At 60.4% G+C, this 21,376-nt stretch overlaps 1 protein-coding gene across 1 annotated transcript; it reads right to left on the reverse strand.

The window, feature by feature from the left end:
- Positions 1–2,468: 2,468 nt before the first annotated feature.
- ALDH3B1 (aldehyde dehydrogenase 3 family member B1) lies at positions 2,469–20,797 on the reverse strand. The gene is made up of 10 exons (XM_068976861.1): positions 20,777–20,797; positions 16,238–16,400; positions 12,340–12,450; positions 12,118–12,238; positions 11,734–11,819; positions 11,212–11,293; positions 8,676–9,062; positions 7,812–7,978; positions 4,818–4,917; positions 2,469–2,847 (listed from the first exon to the last, which is right to left on the reverse strand). Exons 2-10 carry the CDS (start codon positions 16,397–16,399, stop codon positions 2,657–2,659), a joined length of 1,407 nt encoding a protein of 468 aa, XP_068832962.1. The 5' UTR covers position 16,400; positions 20,777–20,797; the 3' UTR covers positions 2,469–2,656.
- Positions 20,798–21,376: the final 579 nt, after the last annotated feature.

Genomic DNA, 21,376 nt, shown 5'->3' on the forward strand with positions numbered 1-21,376 from the left:
CCTCCCGGGACGCTGCCATTGGGCCGGCTGGCTTCGCCATTTCCGCGCTGACTCTCCATGGCGTGGTCTGATTGGCTGGTGGTGCAGCCGAGGGAGGCGGGATAAAAAAGTTCTTCTTCCCGATTGGCTAAGAAAGAGCAGGCGCTGGAAGGGCGAAGGAGCCGGGACTCCCGAACCCTTAAGGGGCGGGACATCCGAGGCGTGGTTTTAGGATAAAGCTCACATCCAACCGGGCCCTCCGGGTAGAGGGAGACACGCTGCGCCCCAGCGGGGTACGGGCCATAACGGTGATTCCGCACCATAGCTGGGCTTTGGTAGGCTTTTGGACTTCCCTTGTGGCTCAGCTAGTAAAGAATCCGCCTGCAATGCGGGACACCTGGGTTCGATCCCTGGGTTGGGAAGATCTCCTGGAGAAGGAAAAGGCTACCCACTCTAGTATTCTGGCCTGGAGAATTCCATGGACTATACAGTCCATGGGGTCACAAAGAGTCGGACACGACTGATCGACTTTCGCTTTCACTTTGGAGCTCTCCAGGCTCCTCCGTCCATGGTATTCTCCAGGCAAGAATACTGGAGTGGGTTGCCATTCCCTTCTCCAGGGGATCTTCCCGACCCAGCGATCGATCGAACCTGGGTCTCCCGCACTGCAGGCAGACGCTTTACCATCATAGCTGTGCTTGCCCTATGACAAACCTCCACCCAGGCTGCTGCTGCTACTGCTAAGTCACTTCAGTCGTGTCCGACTCTGTGCGACCCCATAGACGGCAGCCCACCAGGCTCCCCCATCCCTGGGATTCTCTAGGCAAGAACATTGGAGTGGGTTGCCATTTCCTTCTCCAATGCATGACAGTGAAAAGTGAAAGTGAAGTCGCTCAGTCGTGCCCGACTCTTAGCGACCCCATGGACTGCAGCCTACCAGGCTCCTCCGTCCATGGTATTCTCCAGGCAAGAATACTGGAGTGGGTTGCCATTCCCTTCTCCAGGGGATCTTCAAGACCCAGCGATCGAACCTGGGTCTCCCGCACTGCAGGCAGACGCTTTACCATCATAGCTGTGCTTGCTCTATTCCAAACCTCCACCCAGGCAGCTTCACTTAATCCTCACCGCAACCCTGTGTGGAGGAACGATTTACGAATGGGAAAACTGAGACCCGGGCTTGTGCAGGAACTTGATCCAATCCTTGAGAGCTGCGCAGTGCGGCCGCCTCAACCGCTCCTGGATGTATACGAGTCGGGAGCCCCATAACCCAAACAGCCACCAAACAAACCCACGTTTCCTCTCGGTGAGTTGTGTGGCAGAGGGAACTGGGAGGCTGCAGACACTAAGAAGACCCTTGAAGGCCGCCGGTGTCTTGGGGTCGGGGTAGGGGGGGAGGGGGGAGGAGGCGGGGAGGAGGCGGGGAGTGGAAGGTGGACAAGGAGGTCTTCCTGGAAGAGCTGACATCCAAGCAGAGAGCACGGAGGAGCTGGGCAGAACAAGAGGGCCAGAGGGCGCGCCCAGCTCGTGTGCGGAGGTCCCTAGAGGGGGACACATCAAGGGCATCAGAAGAGGACAAGGATGGGGACACGGGGGCGTGCGCAGGGCTGTGGCAGAACCTCCCAAGGAAGGTTTCCCATCCAGACTTGTGGGCCAAAGGGAGCCAATGAAGGGGTTCAGGCTGAGGGCTGGCATGGTCCAGTGGGCTTTGGGAATATCCGTGGGTGCACTGAGAAGGGCTGGGCCTGGGGGAAGAGGGTAGGTGATGGATGGCCCTGGGCACAGCCTTCAGTGTGTGGATTGGGGAGGCCCGTGGCATCATCGAATCATCAGGAATTGCTCAAAGATGGGACTTGGGCGGTAGAAGGGAGTGTCCAGCTGGAGGCCTGGGAGTTTGGCAGCTAAATGGGTGGGGACCACTCCAGAGCACTGAGGTCCAGGAAGATGAGCAGGACAAGGAAGAGGATGAGCCCAGGGTGGGACATGGAGAGGAGAGGGTGCCCAGGGCCAACCACTTGGGGGACAGGAGTGTGTTCAGAGCTCCTCAGGGCTCGAGCTGAAGGGAAAGAGAATCTACTGTGGCATCTCATCAATCTTGCCTGGAGGGAGAGGCGGGGAGAGAGACAAGGGAGGCAGCCTTCCCCCGCCTGAATGAGGAGACCAGGACGTTGGAGCTTAGAGTCAGCAATTAGGTTCCAAAATTTAATCCTCACAGTGATCTCAGGAGATATTGTTCGTCACCTCCTCTGTACACCAGAGAGGGGGACAAGCTCAGAGAGGGCAGGGACGACCCAGGTCACAGCAGGTCCACAGCAGGGCATGGATCAGATGCCAGGGCCCCTTCTGCACCCCTCCACAGAAAGAGGGGTCCCGAGTGCCCACAGCTGCCCGACTCCCCTGGAACAGAGGTGGCCAGCCTGGGAGCCAGAGAGCAGATTACAGTTTCCCACGTGCCCACACCTTGGCCCATCCTGGTTGTGGGGCAGCTGAGGGCCTGAAAAGAGAAGCCTTGGGTGGGAGGAGGGCAAGCACTGGTCTGGACTGTGGCCTTGGCAGGTCTTTTGCCCCTGCGTCGTGGATCTCAAGTCCTGTCTCCCCCAGCTTCAGGTGGCCACGGCAGCGGAGGATTCACGGGCGTGGGCTGGGAGGGACGCTCAGTGCCCCCGAGCCTGGGCTGGGCTCACAGCAGGGTGCAGCTGCAGCTGCGGGTCTCCAGGGCCATCAGCAGCACCCTCAGGTTGCGTGGAGTGTGGGGCGGGTAGCGGATGGTGTAGATCTTCTCCAGCCCTGGGGGGCGCAGCAGGCAGGCGCGATGGTGGGAGAAGGTGTCGAAGGAGAACTTGCCGTGGTAGTTGCCCATCCCGCTGCTGCCTGCAGAGGGACGAGGGGCATGCCAGTCAGGCCTCCAGGGGCCAGCCAAGGGGCGTCAGACACACCTGGGCTCTGCCGGTCACAGGGTATGACCTGAGTGGGCCGCTCACCCCCGAGCCTTGGTTTCCCCACATGTAAAGTGGGCTAATCATGAGATGCTATGGGTAAAGGGCTTAGCCTCTCCTTGGCACCAGCACCCAGTCAAATAAATGTTGAGGACGCCAGGTCTGGGGCAAGATGGGTGGACAGTGGGTGAGTGGGCTCCAGGGGTTGGGGGAGGGAAGGATTGGGGGTTTGGGGTTAACAGTGCTCACCATAGGAAATAGACAACAAGGCCTACTGTAAAGCGCAGGGAACTATATGCAATATCTTGTAATAACCTATAATGGAAAAGAATCTGAAAACGTGTGTGTGTGTGTGTGTGTGTGTGTGTATGTGTTAGTTGCTTAGTCATGTTTGACTACTCTTTGACTACGACGACTCTTTGAGACCCCACGAACTGTAGCCCACCAGGCTTCTCTGTTCATGGAATTCTCCAGACAAGAATACTGGAGTGGATTGCCATTCCCTTCTCCAGAGGATCTTCCTGACCCAGGGATCGAACCCTAGTCTCCTGCATCGCAGGCAGATTCTTTATCATTTGAGCTACAGGGAAGTCCTGTGTGTGTGTGTGTGTGTGTGTAAAACTGAATTGCTGAAACCAACACATTACTGTAAATCAAATACACTTCAGTTAAAAAAAAAAAAGGGAGGCAAGATGGAAAGTAAAGAAAGCAACCCCCCAGTGGATTCTGGGGTGACTCCCTAGGTTTGAATCCCAGCTTTGAACCGGCAAGTGACTTTGCCTCGGTCTCCTCATGACATGGGGGGACAGTGGCACCACCTTCTAGGGTCGCAGGGACAAGTGTTCAGCCCCATAGATGCAGCGAGTGCTTTGTTGAGTCCGCGGTGTCTGGGTAGGGAGACAGTCGAGGAGCAGGCAGTAGGAATCCCAGGGGATGCAGCCTGGTGGAAGCAGGGGCAGTCTGAGAGGGTTTCCTGGAGTGGGTGAGGCCTGAGGGATATGGCATTGACCAGATAAAGTGGGCGTGTGGGGGCAGGAAGGCCCCAGACAGAGGGACAACTTGAGAGAGCATTGGAAGTGGGTGACCTGGATGTGCTGGGACTCAGGTCAAGCTCCGTGTGGCTGGGGCAGCAGCTAGGGAAACGGGAGAGGAGGCTGGAGCAGGATTCCACGGCCAGGCCAGGGAGGGCTGGCCTCCGGAAGCCAAGTCGGGGTCCTGTGGCTCCGTCAGGGGCTGGGAGCTATGGGGGGCTTCGTCAGGGGAGTAAGAGGACCAGGTTCCCCCACTGACAGACCCGCTCACTTCCCTGAGGAGGAGCGACTGGGACTGGAGGTAGGGAGCCAGGCGGGCTGGGGGCCGGGCTTCCAGAAGGGGGACAGCCCGTGCCCAGCCCTGGGAGGGCCTGGGATGACCAGGGCAGCGCGCCAGGCCCTGCTGGTCATTCACTCCGGTGCCCAGTGTGGGCCCTCTCGTCCCCTGAGGAGGAGGTCGCTCAGAGAGGGGCCGTGGCGGCCCCACATCACACAGCCGTCGGCTTGCTGGGGCCAGCCTCAGAGGCCAGGACCTTGCAGCCGGCCTGGGGGCTGCTAGGGCCTGGTGGAGGGGGGAGCTGACAGCAGACCCCCATCTCCATCATGGACCCAAGCAGCCGCGGGAGGGCTTGAAGGAGCCGCGAGTAGCCGCACGTGGCGTAGAGAGCACACCCGGGCCGCCCTGCATGCGATGCCAGGCCAGTCGGGGAGAAAAGCGGCAGCAAGCACCGTGGACGGACTTCACAGTGACGCTGAAAACAACATAAGCTGTGTCTGCAGGTCTGCCTGCGGACGGAAGAGCCAGGACCGGCGTGGAAGGTTCCACTACAGGCTCTGTGGAGGGGAGCGGGGCGAGGTGAGAGACGGTACCTACCCACTCCTCCGAAAGGCAGGCTGGTCAAGGTCAAGTGCATGAAGCCGTCGTTCCCACAGAAGCCCCCGCTGCTGGTCTGGGCCAGGACCCGCTTGACCACCTTGGGGGGAAGAAGCGGTGAGGCTGGTAAGAGAGCTGCGGGGGCTCTACCTGGCCCCTTCAGGGTCCCAGGGCCCATGGCAGGGTCTGAAGCCACCATGTGAGCTGAAGAGTAGCCTGCCACCCTCACGTCAGCACTGGAGACGTGTGTCTTGAGCCTCCCTTGAGTGTGGTCCACGCAGGCGGCCGCGGACACAGACTCAGGCTGGCAGGGGAGGCGGGAAACCCAGCCTCCTCCTGGGGACGTGGAGGGGCGGGCGATCAGGGAGATGCCCCAGGAGGGATGTGAGGTGCCTACTGGGTGTCCAGGAGGGCAGAAGAGAGTAGGAGGGACCCCCACCCACGCAGAGTGAAGGCCAGGTGGGGAGGCCTGTGGACTGCGCCACCGGGAGGACACTGAGATTTGTACTTTGGAAACATGAACTTGACCCCTGCTTGACTTAATGAAGGCCCTTCTTCGGTCTATGGACAATAAAGAAAGATTCAGTTCAGTCGCTTAGTCGTGTCCGACTCTGCATCCCCATGGACTGCAGCACACCAAGCTTCCCTGACCATCACCAAGATGAGCAGACACTAAAGAGTTGTTGCACAAAACCTTGGCTGTAGTTAGTTACAACGTGTGACCCTCAGGTCACAGCTAGATCAGGGCCTCCCGCAGAGTGGACCCCCATCCTCAGGGTCAGAAAATCCCGTTGAGACCAGCAGTAAGGACAGCAGAAGGCGGAGCTGGGACCACCAGTGCTCAGTGAGGACCCAGGGCAGGGCATGCGGGGTGGGATGAGGGTTTGTGTCACCGCGTGTCCTGGAACAGCACCGGGCAGTCGGAAAAGCTTGAAAGCCGACTGGCCAGAGGACCCCCCTCCCTGCTTCTAAACACTTGTGTAGCACTTTCTCTTTTGACTGCTCTGTGCAGCATGTGGAATCTTGGTTCCCCCACCAGGGAGTGAACCTCTCCCCCCTGCATTGGGAGCAGGTTTAACAGAACCTTAACTACTGGACACCCAGGGAGGTTCCTGTGTAGCATTTTCTAAAGTTAACATTATGCAGATAAACAAGGGCTCCTTGGAACAGCTGATTCTAGGGCCAGGCAGCTTGTAGACCCAGAAAGGAAGGAAGTGGTGGGAAAACCAAAGGATGGGCAGGTGTCTGGGACAGAGCAGCTCCCAGTGCCCAAAGGCCAGACAGGTCGAACGAAAATCAGGTGGTACTGGGGACAGGTTGAAGAAAGAAACAAATCAGGTGGTATTGGGTTGTAACCCGGAAAATCAAGCAGATGCACTGGAGTCCGTGCTAATAAAAAGAGCCAGGCTTCCCTGGCGGGCCAGTGGTTAAGACTCCGTGCTTCCACTGCAGGAAGCGCAGGTTCAGTTCCTGGTCAGAGAACTAAGATCGCACGTGCCACATGGCGCGGCCAAAAAGAAAAAAGGCACTGCTATAAAGAACCAAGCCAAGATTCCAGGTAGGATATGCAGATGTTCCCCTCCAGCAGGTAGAGCTTACTCTCACCCCATTGAAGGTAGGCTAGACTTAGTGACTTGCTCTCACAGAACAGAATAAGGAAAGGGAAAAACAGTCCTTGGTGGAGACCTGTGCCAGACCTAACCTTGGCCAGGGATGAAGGTTAACCTCACCAGTGATGGATGGATCCCATGGTCCCCTGAAGATGAGCAGAGATGGGCCCTTGGCCCTGTGGGCTTCTTTCATGAGAGAAACAGCTGACCACTGAGATGGGGGCATTCTGCAGGACAGATGGCCGGCACCCCGTAAGCTGAGAGATGGCCACAAGGGGACCAGAGGAGCCATGGCAACTAAATGCAGCTCAGGACCCTGGCCTGGATCCTGGGGTGGAAAGAAAAACTAGCAAAATCTGTCTAAAGTCTGGAGTGTGGTTGACAGCAATGTGCCAATGTCAGTTTCTTACTTTCGACCAACGTAAGGGGAGAAACTGGAGTATATGGGCCTTCCCTGGACTCTCTGCAACTTTTCTTTAAATCTAAAAATTAAAAGTTTATTTTAAAAAGGCCTTGCCAGGACTTCCCTGGTGGTCCAGAGGGGAAGACTCAGTGCTCCCAGTGAAGGAGGTCCGTCTTCCATCCCTGATTAGAGAACTAGATCCCACAGGCCTGGGGCAACTACAAGTTCGCATGCCACAACTAAGACCTGACACAGCCTAAATAAATAAATAGAAATAAAAAGTAAAATTTAAAAAAAGCATTGTCCAGGGGAATCCCCTGGAGGGTCAGTGGTTAGGACTCTGCGCTTCCACTGCAGGGGGCATGAGTTTGAGCCCTGATTGGGAACTAAGACTGCATGCTGCACGGCACTCCAGTGAAGGGGGTAGGGGTCGGGGGGAAGCATCGCCCAGTCTATGAGGGATCTCAGGAGTGTTGGGGGCGGGGGACGTGTGTCCTGAGCTGAAGATTGCCGGCCACACGCATGTGAGCCTCCCAAAGGACCCCCAGGGAGGGGCAGGGGACCAGGGCTCACTCTTGGGTCTGCGTGTTTTGGTCATTCATCCCCCTTCAGTCATTTCATCCCATGTTGTGTGTGCCTTCCACGAACCAAGCACCGAAGGCCAAGATGATGCAGAACAAGAGAGGCCAGGGCTGACGTAGAGGGGATGCTGGACCCTAGAGGAGACCCTGGGGAGCTGCCTACTAAAGGCCCATGAGAACGTGGCCTAGATTGAAAGGCAGCAGGGAGGCCCTGCTGCCCCCAGGAGAAAGGAGAGAGACAGAGCCCAGTGTGCCACCTGTCAGTGCCCCCGAGGGACCAGGACCCCCTGCCCTCCTGCCAGGCCCATTGGTCCACTCTGGATCCTGGAGCCATCGCCCTCTGCTGACCCCACTCCAGTCTCTACTGCTGCCACCTGCCCCCGCCTGCGTCCAGCCCCACCTGGCTGCTGTTGGAGAAGGCGTACAGGGCCAGGGGCTTCTCCCGACGGTTGATGAAGTCGATGGCCTGGCCCAGGCTCCTCACGTTCACGATGGGCAGGATGGGCCCGAAGATCTCCTCCTGCATCACCGGATCTGTCTCCTGCACGTCCACCAGCACCGTGGGGGCTGCCAGAGACAGGGGCCGGCTCAGCCCAGGGAAGGGGCCCTCTGGTGGGCGGGGCCTAAAGTGGGTGGGCCTCTGGTGGGCGGGCCCGCGGGCTGTCAGGGCCCAGGGACCCGGATGTTCCAGGGATGGTACTCTCCCTGCAGCCCCCGGGAAGTGACCACGAGGGGCTCCCCAGCCTGACCGGGCTCGTGGGGCCCAGAGAATCACTCAGCCTTGGTCTCACAGTCAGAGGGTGATCCGATCTTAGACCCCAGAGTCTGAGGCCCCAGGTCCCAGCCTGTTAGACCCTCCGAGTCGTTCAGCCCAGGAGACCAGGGTTCTTTGTTCACAGCAGAGCAGACGCTCAGGACGGGCTTGGGAGCTGAGAACCGGAATCGTGGGCGCAGAGCACTAGGGGTCGTGTGGCCCGTGGAGCAGCGGATCGTGGGACTGAAGTTGGGAAGCTGAGCCTAGAACGCTGGGGTCTGAGCTTGGAGAACTTGGGCCAGAGTATGGAGTCGTGGGGTCGCGGGCTCAGACCCCAGCACCAGGAAACACCGGTATCACGAAGTCATGGCACCAGGCTGGGCTGTAGCGGTGGGGTGGGGGGAGCCTCAGAGCCCAGACTGGGGGTCCAGCTGTGGCCCCCAGCGTGGAGGGGCCTTCGCTGGGGTGTGGATGGGGGTGGGGCACAATGGCAGGGAGGGCGGGGCTCACCGATGTAGAGATCGCTTTCGTCACTCTGGCCGCCGATGACCACGCGGCCGAAGCTCAGCAGGCCCCGGAGCCGCTGGAAATGCTTCTGGCTGATGATGCGGCCCAGGTTTGGGGAGCTCTGGGGGTCGTCGCCATAGAAACGGGTGATGGCGCTCTGCAGGGCGGGCACCAGCCGTGCCTGCATCTCAGGGCTGCACAGGACATAGTCGGGGGCCACGCAGGTCTGGCCGGCATTGAAACAGCGGAAGAAGGCCACCCGGTTGGCCACGGTCTGGGGGTCGCAGTTGTCGTCTATGTAGCAGGGGTTCTTGCCTCCCAGCTCCAGTGTGATGGGCGTCAGGTGCTTGGCGGCAGCAGTCATGATGATCTTGCCAACTTGAGGGTTCCCTGGGCAAGGAAGGAAACCAGGGTGGTTCTCCATCACTTGACCAGGCGGGGCGGCCCCAGCCCAGGGCTGGGCACTCTCAAGGGGGTTCACTCCCTGTCCTGCACTTCCCTGGAGAGGCCTTTGAATGGGGTCTCACCTGGCCTTTCCTTGTCAGTTGCTGCTACACTGGGACCTTCCTCCCATCATCTTCCCCCTACCCCCGCCCTGACCAGCCCCACACAGTGGAAGGTCCCGGCTCCCTCACCTGACTTGCCCGCTTAGACATCCAGGAACACCCACACACACACACTACAATGTCCCCCGGCTGCTGACCCCAAGCTGGGACCTGCAGAGACTCTTTCTAACCCTCCCCTCTGCAGCCTCCCTTCTCTCCACTGGCCTCTGAAAATGACCCCTGTGGCCCAAAGTCAGCATCCCACTCCAGCTGGTCAATATCTGGGTCTCCCCTCTCTCTGACCTGATGCAGCAGCCCTGGCACCCTCCCCTCCAGGTCCCTGCCTCTTCTCTGTGTTGGTCTCCCTGGTCTCACAGTCTCCTCCTCCGCTCAGCCACCCCAACCACTCCTGATGCCCCCCAGGCCTTGAGACCCTCCTGCCTATGCCTGACCCAGGGTCCCATGCTGCCGTTTGTGTTGTGATGACCCTGGTCTTTCTCCCCAGCCACCACGGCCCGAGGGAGCCCGAAGCCCAGTCACCTCTCTGGTCTCACTTCCTCCTGCTTCCCTGTCCTTGGTCCCCTCTATCCAGGCCCCCTCACCCCCCGGGTGCTCTCCCCGGACCACAGCTCCTCCCTCAGGGCCTCCTGTCTTTGTCAAACACCTCCCTGACTGTGAGGCCATCCTAACCAACCCTGCCATGTGCCTTCCCACCTCTGCCCTGATCAACGTGGAATGGGCTCCATGACAACGCGGGAGACCTAGCCCTGCTTCATCCCAGGGCCTGGCTGTGCCGGGCACGGTCTGCGCTCTAGTAAATGTTCACTGAGTGAGCAAGTGAGCAAGTGAGTGCATGCTGCCCAGGCCACATGCTGTGACAAAGGCTTTCATTCATCCATTTATCCTTAAGACAGGCCTGTGACTTGGGGATGGCCCCTGTCCCACTGGTAAGGAAACTGAGGCCTGGGCAAGTCAGGAGATGTGGCAGAGTGCCTTCTGACAGTTCGTCGGCCCCTGCACAGACTGCCTCGGGGGCCTGACCTGGACATTGGCCTCTGGGGTCTGCCTGCCTTGCCTCTGCACCCTCGGTCCTGAGGGGCCAGGGCTCAAAGCCCATTGATCTTCAGGGTGTGGCAGTGGAGGGTGAGTGGAGGGTGGGTGGTGGGTCCCCCCCAGCTGCTTCCTCCTGGTATTCCCCCTCGCCCCAGGAATCTGGAGGAACAGCTGAGAACCCTGCCTCTGCTCTCCCCCCCCGCCCCCCGCCATCTCCTTCCCTGTCTGTTACAGTGGCAGCTGGCAGGTCTTGTCCTGGGCTTGCGGCAGGGTCTGGGGAGGAGAGAGGCCGAGACAGCCTCCCCGGCAGGGACGAGGTGTGCCATGGGGGAGGCAGGTCTGGCCTCTCTCCTCCAGGGCCTGGCCCGCTGACATGGCTGTCTGCCTCCTCCACCCTTTCTTCTCTTCTGGAAACTTTGTCCTGGTCACCTGAAGCTAGGTGGTGTCTGGGCCCCATGGGCACATGCCAGGGTGATGGCAGGTGACCTATGGAGGCAAAATCCAGCCTGCCCCAACCCTGGCTAGTGAGGTGGGCACTGCATCTCTTTGTCACCCAAGTCTCCAGACCCTCGTCCGTCCAGCCTTCCAGAAGGGCTGTGGGGTGGTGAGGGAGTGCCTGGCATAGCCGAAGCTCACTCAGCAAGGGCAGATGCTGTGACGTGTGAAACTGTGATTGGTGGAGAGGCCTGTTCCCTGGGACGGGGTCCAGCTCCCCAAGGGTCCTCAGGGGTCCAGGGCCACTCTCCAGGCTGCTTGTCCTGGAGCCAAGCACACCCCTCAGCACTCACCCCCGTGTCCTCCCTGGCCAGCTGTCTACCTCTGTCCTCTGAGCCTCTCTCCAGCAGCTGGGGACTAGGCCCGGAGTGTGGGGCTGGCCTCAGGCCTCTTGCCCCTCCCATCCTGGGCACTCCCCCGACCTGCCCCTGCAGCTGGCCCCTCACCTGTGAAGAAGATGTAGTCGAACTTGTGCTCCAGCAGCCGCCCCGTCTCCTGGGGCCCGCCCAGCACCACGGCAAAGCAGCTCTGCAAGGGGGGATGGACAAAGGCAGGCTCCCTCTGGGGTCCCAGCCTGAGAGCCCAGGGGGCTGCCTGCCTGCCTGGGGCCACTCCCCCCTTGCCTGGCCTGACCCAGCGGTGCCAGGGCTCCAGGCGGGCTGGGTGGGGAGCGGGGAGCTCCCCAGGGGCACTGGGCAGGGCAGTGCCAGCCCAGCACGTGTGAGGTTGGGGGGGCTGGCAGAGTTGGGGTGGGGACTGAGGCCAGGGTGACCAGAGACAGGCAGGGAGCCCCTGGGGACAGGCCCCATCCTCTGTTTCACGCAGAGGGGAACAGAGAAGCCGGTGACCTGGCCAAGGCCACACAACCCAGAGGAGGTCGGAACTCAGGTCTGCCCCGGGCCCAGGGGGCCAGCCTGGCCCTGCTTGGCCCCAGTGTGGTTGCCCGGTCTGCACCGGGCCCGGCTCACCTGGTCCAGGTATCGGGGCAGCACCTCAGCCAGGACCTTCTCAGTGCTCTTGCTGATCTCGGAGGGTTTCAGCACCACGCAGTTCCCTGTGGGGAGGGGGGGGTGGGGCGGGGAGAGGGCGGGGCCGTGTGTAGCCACACCCCATCTCCATTCGTCCTCACACACCTGCAGGGCAGAAGCCCACCTCACTCCCTCTCCAGGTGAAGAGTACAGCTCGGTAGGAGAGGTGCGGTCCCAGCCCCAAATCCTCACACATGGAAACCAGGCCATCTTAGCCACCTGGTGCCAGCCCCCCCAACTCCTCCCTGGCTTTGGGGGTGGCTGTGAAGCCATGAGGCTGGGAGGGGATGGGCAGGGGGCAGGAAGGCAGAGGGTCCCTCTCACCTGCTGCGAGGGCACCCACCAGGGGCCCCAGGCTTAGGTTCAGAGGGTAGTTCCAGGGAGACAGGATGAGCACCAGGCCGAAGGGCTCCTTCCGGATGAAGGCCGAGTCCAGCTGCGTGGCCTGGGCCGGGGCCAGCATGGTGGAGAACGGTGAGGGGCTGAGACCCCAGCCCCTCAGCCACCCTCCACCCAGAGAGGTCTCCTGACCCCAGCGTCACTCACCAGGTTCTTGGACACTTTCTCATCCTTCATCCAGGCCCTCAGGTTCCTAAGGGCCAAGTTAATCTCATTCTGGCTGATGCTGATTTCAGACAGCTCTGCCTCAAAGGCTGACTGCAGGGTGGGTGGGGGGGAAAGGGCACGGTCAGGACTGGGGTCAGGGACCCAGGATCCGCAGGTGGCCAGAGCCCTGGAGAGGGCTGGAGCCCTGGGAAGGGCAAAGCCTGTCTTAATGACTCGTCCACTCATTCATTTATTCGCTCCGCGTTCACTGAATGCTTGCAGTGTGTGTGGGTCCCATTCCCGTGCTGGGGATGTAGCAGTGATGGAGCAGGCAGAAGACCTGCCCCACGGAGCTGACGTTGTGGTAGGGGTGGGGGGCGCACAGTGCACGTGATGATGAGAATACTGACTCCTCCATTAGGATGTGACAGGTGCAATACAAGGATGAAACAGGTTTTCAGGGTGTGTGTGTCTCTTTGCTCTATTTCACACAAGGTGGTCAGTACCATCCTCTGGGATGGCATGACATTTGAGCAGTGAAGAAAGAAAGGAAGGGCGCCCAGGATGCCCGGAGGCGGGCTATTCCAGGCTGAGGGTGTGGCATGTGCAAAGGCCCTGAGGCAGTGCCGGCTTTGCTCTCTTCCTGGTTAGCAAGCAGGAGGGTGGGTGAGGTGATGAGGCCTAGCCACTGGGGTGAGGGCTGTTGAGCACAGCAGGGACAGGATCTACCTCAAGTTTGAACAGGACTGTCCGTGTGGCTTTTGTGGATGTCAGTCTGCAGCAGACACTGAGGACAGGTATCTCTGGATAATTGCCATCAGTCCCCATAGCCCAGGGGCCAAGGGCAGATTTCAAGGGCAGGAGTCAGAAAGAGGCAAAAGGCAATAGGGACACTGTCCTGATCTCTGCCAGCTGGTGTGCCTGCCCCACCCTCATGAGGGAGGAGGGACCCAGCTTGTGGGCTGGAGGCAACTGGAGGCCCATCTCTCAGGACTCCAGAGCCAGGCTGTCCTCATTCCTGAGACTCCGCTGTTACAGTGAGAGTGTCTTCCTGCCAGAGGTGAGGGTGATGGGCCCAGGGGTGCCAGAGCTGAGCCTTGAGCGGGAAGGGACCCTGGAGGAGGAAGCCCTGTCCACCGGCTGACTTCAGGCACGCCTTCAACTGTGTCTGTGTTTACAGGCCCAGTGAGATCTCCTGTGACCTGCGTGAGGTTTGGGCCTGTTTAAGGGGCTTCTCTGGTGGCTCAGATGGTAAAGAATCCACCTGCAATGTAGGAGACCCGGGTTCAATCCCTGGGTTGGGAAGATCCCCTAGAGGAGGGCATGGCAACCCACTCCAGTACTCTTGCCTAGAGAATCCCATGAAGAGAGGAACCTGGTGGGCTACAGTCCATGGGGTTGCAAGTAGATGGACACGACTGAGCGACTAACATTTTCACTCTTTTCAAGGGATGATCTGGGCCCCATTGAATGCCATGGAAGAGTAGGCTGTTTTCAGCAGGCGCTGTGTGCCCTCAGGCAAGAACATGCCCTCTCTCAGTCACCTCTGAGGGTGACTGGGTGTGACCACCTGTACCTGGAAGGGCTGCTGGAGGTTAAGTGGGAGGATTCGTGCAGGGCAGACAGGGCAGATGCTGCCTGCTGGGAGGGTGGGAACAGGGCTGGCCGAGACCAGAAGGAGGGACAGATTGGATTTCCTGCACTGCTGCTCCCTTCATGGAGCCCTGGCTCTGGAAGCCTTGAGGGTTGGAGGCGGGAGGTGAAATCTGAGCTGCAGGGAGAAGAGGGACCAGATAGACCATCGGGTCAGGTGTCACAGAGGCGGACAGGCCAGGCCAGCAGGTGCAGGGCAGAGGCTCCGTGGGGGTGCCAGTTCCTAGGGAGCCCAATAATCCAGGGCAGGGGATGGGAGTCCCCTCTGTCCTGGATCAGGTCCAGTGAGGGACACTCCACACAAGGAGTCAGAGCCAGGCCCCTTGGATGTCAGAGAGCCAAGGAGAGGATGCTCTGGCACCATGGTTTCATAAATGGGACAACAGATGATTCCAGAAAAAGCTGATGAGGGAGCCCGGCTGTAGTCCCGGAGCATGGTGATAAATAGAAGGTTTGAGGACACTAAGAAAGGGGCTAGGCATCACCAGGAGGCCACATCCTGAGGATAAGTCCTTGTGTCCAGCTTTTGTTGTCCCTATGGAATGAGGGTGCCCTGATCCATGACCTCAGATGCCATGAAACCCCATAGTCTCTGAGTTCAGGCCTGCTCTGGAGCCAGGGTGGACACCCGGCTGGGTGTCTGCAAATCAGGTGGGTCCCAAGGAGGCTGCAGAGGCACCCCCAGGTCTGCCAGGGCTGACATCTCTCCCACGAACTGGGTGGAGCCAGCAGGCCCAGCAGAATGGCAAAGATGGCCGGAGGGCAGTAAGGGATGACTCCAGGGTTCCCTGGAGGGTTCTGCTCGTGGGCTCAGGAGGGTTGAAGAAGAGCTCGGTGCTCAGCATGAGCCAATGTGGGACTGCTGCAGCCCCCTGGGGACAGCGGCCCACATGCACCTTGGGCCTGTCCTGGTGTGAAGTCTCAGAATAGCACCTGACCAGCTGGCAAACAGTCACAGCCTTGGAGGGCACCAATGTCCAGGGGTGAGTCTGGACACTGTGGCTTTGTGGCAAGCACAGGGATGTTTTGTCCAGAGAAAAACCCCGGGGACAGCTGTCTTGGGGCAGCGGCAGCCACATGGGTGGGCCCTACTGGCTGAGAGGGTGGGAGGCTGACTACAAGGAAGGATATTTCTTGGGGTCCTGTCAAGGCTACTGCTGGAAACGGCAGGGACTGAGCCCCAGCCGTCCAGGATTTGGACAGAGGCCATGATGCCCACAGTACCTGGTGAAGCTTCACGCGGCCTTAGGGGTGCGACCCTCCTCTCTGGACCTCACCCCTCGTGTGTCTCCACCTCTTGCCCTCCCCTCCAGCTACGCCAGCCTCCTTGCCGCTCCTACAGCACAAAACACACCAAGCACCTCCTGCCTCAGGGCCTTTGCGCATGTTGGGCCCTCTGCCATTTCCCTCCTTGTCCCTGGGACCCTTCTCCCTCCCCCTTCACACGTCACCATCTCCAGGAAACCTCCCCTGACCCCCACATACGAAACAGCACCCTGACCCTGGCCGGCTCTCACCCCCTTCACATGGGAGTGTCTCTCCATGGTATTCATCACCACCCAACATGCTTTGCATTTATTTACTGTCTAATTGTGTCTCTCCCTGGGAGGCCAGCTCCCTGGACTTGGTTTTATTTGTTGTATCCCCAGAGCCTAGAACAGGACCTGGCACTTAGTAAGTGTTCAATAAATAGCAGTGGAGTGGGGAAATTCCCTGGCGGTCCAGTGGTTAGGACTCGGCGCTTTCACTGCTGAGGGCGCAGGTTTAATTCCCTGTCGGGAGACTAAAATCCCAAAAGCTGTTCGTGTGCGTGCGTGTGTGTGTGCATGCTAAGTCGCAGTCCGACTCTTTGTAACCCCACGAACTGTAGGTCACCAGACTTCTCTGTCTGTGCAATTCTTCAGGCAAGAATACACGGGAGTGGGTTGCCGTACCCTCCTCCAGGGGGTCTTCCCGACCCAGGGATCAAACCTGTGTCTCTTATGTCTCCTGCATTGGTAGGTGGGTTCTTTTCCACTAGCACCACCTGGGAAGCCCCAAATAGCAGTGGAGTGGAGGTAGAAATGAGCCATTAGATGATGCAGAAGAGTAGGTTCTGGAGCAGGAAAGGAGGTGGGCGCGATGGCTTTTAGTTCCCCTTTGTGGAGGATGCAGCTGTCTCCCTCCTCCCCACCCCTGCCCCTTTCCCTGCAATCCCCCTCCCCTCACCCCTGCCCTCCTCCCCCCACCACGCCCCCCCACCCACCTTGTGCAGGTCCTGAGCCAGCGCCTCCTGCAGAAGCTGCTTGTTCTCTTGCAGAAAGCGGCTCAGGCCCTTCAGCTGGGCGGCCCGGAACTCAGCCGGCCGTGTGCGCCCTGAGACGAAGGCCTCCCGCAGCCGCTGCAGGGTGTCTACGAAGGGGTCCATCCTGCCAGGCAGGGGGCAGCATGGGTCAGGGTGCCCTCATCTCCGTGGCCCCCTCCCTGGCCCCTGCCCGCACCCAGGTGGGCCCACGGACACTCCCTTGGGGACTCACACGTAATCCCAGGGACCCGGGCTGCCCCACCTACACGCACACACACCACACACATGTACGCACAGGACACACTTAGACACCCACTGACAGAACTACAGATCACGCCCCTCGGCCAGTGGGCAGGAGGGCCCTGGACCCCAGGGCAGTCACGGGCCCAGGCCTGGGCTGGGTGACAGCTACTCCACAACCCCTAAGGGTGAGCAGGTGGCCAGGGGACCACGGGTCTTCCTGCTGCAGGGAAACGAGCCCTAAGCCACAGCCCCCACCCTGCTCCGCACCCTTCCCAGAGACGGCAGCCCTGAGCCCCGCAAGCCTGAGTGGAGCAACCAGGGGAAGTGTGGCCACCAACGGCCGCTGCAGCCACCTCGTTGGGACATTCCCAATGCAGAATGCGCTGCCACCCCCGGTCCCCAGGTGGGGGGCCCTGCCCAGGGAGGCCGGGCTGGTGGGCGGTGGCTCAGAGGCTGGGTGACAGGACCCCTCTCCCTGTGGCCCAGCTCCGCAGCAAGATAGGGAAGGAAGAGCTCGCCTCCCACAGGTGCCATGGCCCACCCCCACTCTGCAGCCACGGTGCAGAAGGAACAGGGAGTGGGGGTGGCAAGCGGTGAGGGGCAGCCTGGCCCGCGTGCTGGCATCAGCCTGGGCCGGCAGGCTGGGTAGGGGCCCTGGGATTCCCCGGGGCCCCCGCCTGTTTACCTGAAGCTCACGAGAGGAGCGCTCTGACGCACTCGGCCCTCGGCCTGGTGCCAAGGACCCATGGGGACCCTTTCCTCCTTCCCTTCTGACTCCCTTCCTTCAGGTTTCTGCTTGGCTGATGCCTCCTTCAGGCAGCCCACCGTGATTACTCCCTTATACATTCTCACAGTGGTCCCGCAACCATGCTCCCCACCATACTGCGTGTGTGTGAGTTGCTCAGTCGTGTCCAACTCTTTGTGATTCCCATGGACTGTAGCCCACCAGACTCCTCTGTCCATGGACTGTTGCAGGCAAGAACACTGGAGTGGGTGGCCATTTCCTTCTCCAGGGGACCTTCCCCACCCCAGGATCAAACCCGGGTCTCCTGCGTTGTGGGCAGATTCTCCACCACCTGAGCCACCAGGGAGGCCCACACAGTGTTGTACTTCGTGGTAAGTACTGGTTTTCTCTGCCCAATTCTCTGTCCCCACCCCCCCATCCCTCTCCTCTCCCACTAGACTGGGAGGCAGGGCCCCACTCTGCCTTCTTAGCTCGTCATTTGGGTCTTTGTGCTCCCCATCTGTTAAGGTCTCCCTTCCACCTACCAGCTGACAGGGTTGTTGTTTTTTATCAAGGATGAGACCCTGGTGGCCAGTTCAGGGCCCAGGGCGTGGCATCAGTGCCCCCCAGGGCTACTGTTAAGTGGCCACTGCTGCTGCAGCCCTAAGCTTTCTGGAGGGCTCCATGACCACCAGGGCCAAGCTGCTCCAGCCGATAGGATGGCCTGGCCCGATGGACACCCTGCCGAGAGCCCGACGGGAGCCCTGAGCTGTCCCCACGCGTGATGGAGGCCAGACTGAGCCCACAGGCCTCCTGCTACAATCAGGAGAAAGCGGGCAGTGGTCTGGGCACAGGGCGGGCTCCATGTCCCCCAGAGAGGGTGACGGTGCCCCAGAGCAGGGACATTGTCAGGGCCGCTCTCAGCCCCAGGCTCACCCTCCGCTCCGACCCTCCTCCTGGGAAGAGGGCATACTGGCCAGAGGCCCAGGAGCCCAGAGCCTTGAGGACCCCCCGGGCTGCCTTGTGAGCTCAAACCCTGACCCAGCCTCTTCTGGCTGTGTGACCTTGGGCAAGTCACTTGTCTTCTCACTGCCTCAGTTTCCACATCTGTAAAATAGGGATGCCGATAGCACTTGCTCTGGAGAGGGAAACGGCAACCCACTCCAGTATTCTCGTCTGGGAAATGCCATGGACAGAGGAGCCTGGTGGGCTACAGTCCGTGGAGTCACAAAGAGCTGGACACAACTGAGCGACTAAACCACCACCACCAGTAACACTTGCTAAAGTCTGGAGGATTACATGACATATCACCCCGGGAAGCAGTGGCCGTTGCCCGCATAGTGAATGGTCAGCTGTGGTTATTGTTACCAAGAGCTCGACAAATATTTATCCCTGTTCCCTCCCCCCGCCCCCTCTCACCTTTAGATTCCTGCTGATGGATGCTGAGTGCAAACCGCACCTGCCCCCCTCCCTCCTCCGCAGGGTCCCTTTCCTGAGTCTCCGCAGAACCCACAAAAATGCGAGGCATCTCGCTGGAAGGGAGCATCTCCCAGTGCAGTGAGGGGCGGGGAGCTCTGCGGGGGTGGAGGTCTGGTTGGAACATTCCAGCAGCCTCTCCAGGCAACACTGAGGCAAACTCACACAATAGTGCCCCCTGCAATTGGGTCAGGACCGAGTCCCCCCCTGGGGGGGCCTGCTGGGGACTGGGGAGCTTGACTCAACCCACGTGAGCAGGTGAGCCAAGGCTACCTGTGGGGCCTGGGGCCTGAGGGGACCCTGGGCCTGTGACCTCACAAGGGAGCCGAGCAGCTGCTGTGAACACACGTGCACAGGTTCCTGCACTGGGGGGTCTGGGGGCCCTGAGCTCACCTCCCTGGGAGCTGTTAAGTCATTTGATGTGACAAGGGACGGCTTGTTTCCCGGGAGCCCCGGGACCTTCCCTCAAGGCCAGGGGCCTGGGGATGCACTAGAAAGAATGATGACCAGGCGCTGACACTACAGGTACTGTGTCGGCAGCGGGGGCGCCAGCCATGGGTACAGCGTGGTGTTCGGATGGTGTCCCTGAAGGAAGCTGAGGCCCGGGGCCCGTGGCGTCGAGACACTGACAGGCAGGGTGGGCACTCAGGTCTGCCGCCTCCAAAGCAGCATCGGGAAGCCGCTGCTGCCCAGGCCCCGCCCCTGCGCCCTGCCTGGTCCTGATGATGAGCTACCTCCCAGGCCCCACCCCTATCCACCTTCTTGTGCTTTTTGCCTTGGTTTCCCCATTTACACCACAGTCCCTCTAAAAGCATGCTCCCAGTATGCCATGTCAGGGGCCCAAGGACCTGGGTCCAAATCCTAGGTTATCAGCTCGGGCCTTGGGCAGGTGGCTTGGCCTCCCTGTGGCTCGCTTTTCCCATCTGTGAAATGGGCACAATGCCTGTCTCTATCCTGTGGTGCTGGGAAGCGATTGGTGCTGGGCTGAGCCCCGTGAGCGCTCATGAGGATGGTTCCTGATGATTGCTATTCAGATAAGACTGCAAAGGACGGCTGTGCTGAGAGGGCTGAGGGGAGATCCTGGGGTGGGAACCCAAGGAAACCTTGGCCCAGCATGGCAACCCGGGAGGCAAGGACATCAACTTGGGACCCTGTGGGGGCAGGGAAGCTGAGCTGGCAAGAGCAACAGAGGTGACCTTGGTGGTCTGAGGGCCTGGGAAGCCCCTTGACTGTCAGGTGGAGGTCACAGGCCTGCCTCGAAAGTCCCACAGGCCCCAATACTCTAGAGTGTCTAATCTGGGCCTCACCCCTGGGGCCGTGTAGCCCTAACTTGGATTTTCCCAAGGTCTCCTGCACTCTGGGCAGCAGCCCCCTCCCTTCCGTGGGGGCCATGGGGAGCTGGGGACCAACCCTTGGCCGTGGGCCAAGCCAAACCCAGCCCCGCCGCATGGAGAGGCTGTGCCAGTGGCTGGACTCCCTGAGGTCCATCTGATAACAGCTTCTCTGCGAGGCCGGGAGGGAGGGCCCCGGCTGACCTTTCTTCCTGGACGTTGGCTGGGTCCATTCCCAAGAATGTGATCGCTCAGAACCACTCACGGTGAACCCCACCCCAGCAGTGGGTACGCGTGGCCGATGCCCAGGAAATGTGTTGTCAGATGGATGCTTGATGCCGCACCCACTTCACCCCAGGGACAGGGGTGTATTCCTTCCTGGGGCAGCTGGTCCAAAGCTGGGGCCCCTGGCTCCCTCAGTAACCCCAGCCCAGCTCAGACTCAGTATGGGTGCTGGCTGGCCTCAGGGACCCTCGGCTTCTCTCTTTCATCTCTGAGGTTGGGGTGAAGGGAAGTCCCTTCCTCCTCCTTCTTTCTCCCCAGGTGGCCGTAGCAGCTCTGAGAAGACAAAGCTAGCTTCTGCCTGCAACCGTGAGGGGTCAGGCCTGCCCTGACCCAGAGCAGCCAGAGTCTCGACAGCAGCCCAGAGGCCCTGCACCAGCCCGCCAGCAGGCCCCGGCCCTGACCACTGGTCGCTGCATCCCCAGCCGCCACGGAGTACCATACCTGAGGCCCTGCCCAGCTGCCCGTCTTCCTGGTCAGCCGCGCTCTGCCCAGCTGCCTGCCCTGTCGTTATGAAATGTCCAGGGCTGGGCCGGCCCCTGGGGCGGGGCCGCCCTGGCCTCGTGCCTGACTGACTCCGGGCTAGCCGGAGGCCGCAGGCTGAGATTTCATCAGCACTTCCCTCCGTGTGGGGGGGGCCTCTAGGTCCTTCCCTGGACCACAAAAGAGGGCCAGGGCCCAGAGAAGGCCAACACCAGGCCAGCGTCACACAGCAGGCCTCGAGGGAGCTCTGAGCTGAGGGTCCATCCTGAGGCCTTGGTGGGAAGGGTCCCAGGCCCGGCTAGAGGAGGAGAGTCCAGGCAGTGGAATTCCGGTGTGGATGGGGGCTGCGGCCTGGAGCGGCAGGGAAAGCCTGCTCCCCACAACCCCCCCACCCCCGCCCCTCTGAGCCTCAGTTTCCCATCTGCAAAGTGAAGAGTTCAGATCCAAAGACAGCTGGAGTCTGGAAACACAACCTCAGGGCCCAGAAGGGCCACAGGCTTCATCCTGACAGCCGCGTGTCTGTGTCCATCAGCACCACCTCCCCCAGCACCCTACTCATGG

Source organism: Capricornis sumatraensis, chromosome 8, assembly GCF_032405125.1.
Source record: "Capricornis sumatraensis isolate serow.1 chromosome 8, serow.2, whole genome shotgun sequence".
In the NCBI taxonomy this organism is placed as follows: Eukaryota; Metazoa; Chordata; class Mammalia; order Artiodactyla; family Bovidae; genus Capricornis; species Capricornis sumatraensis.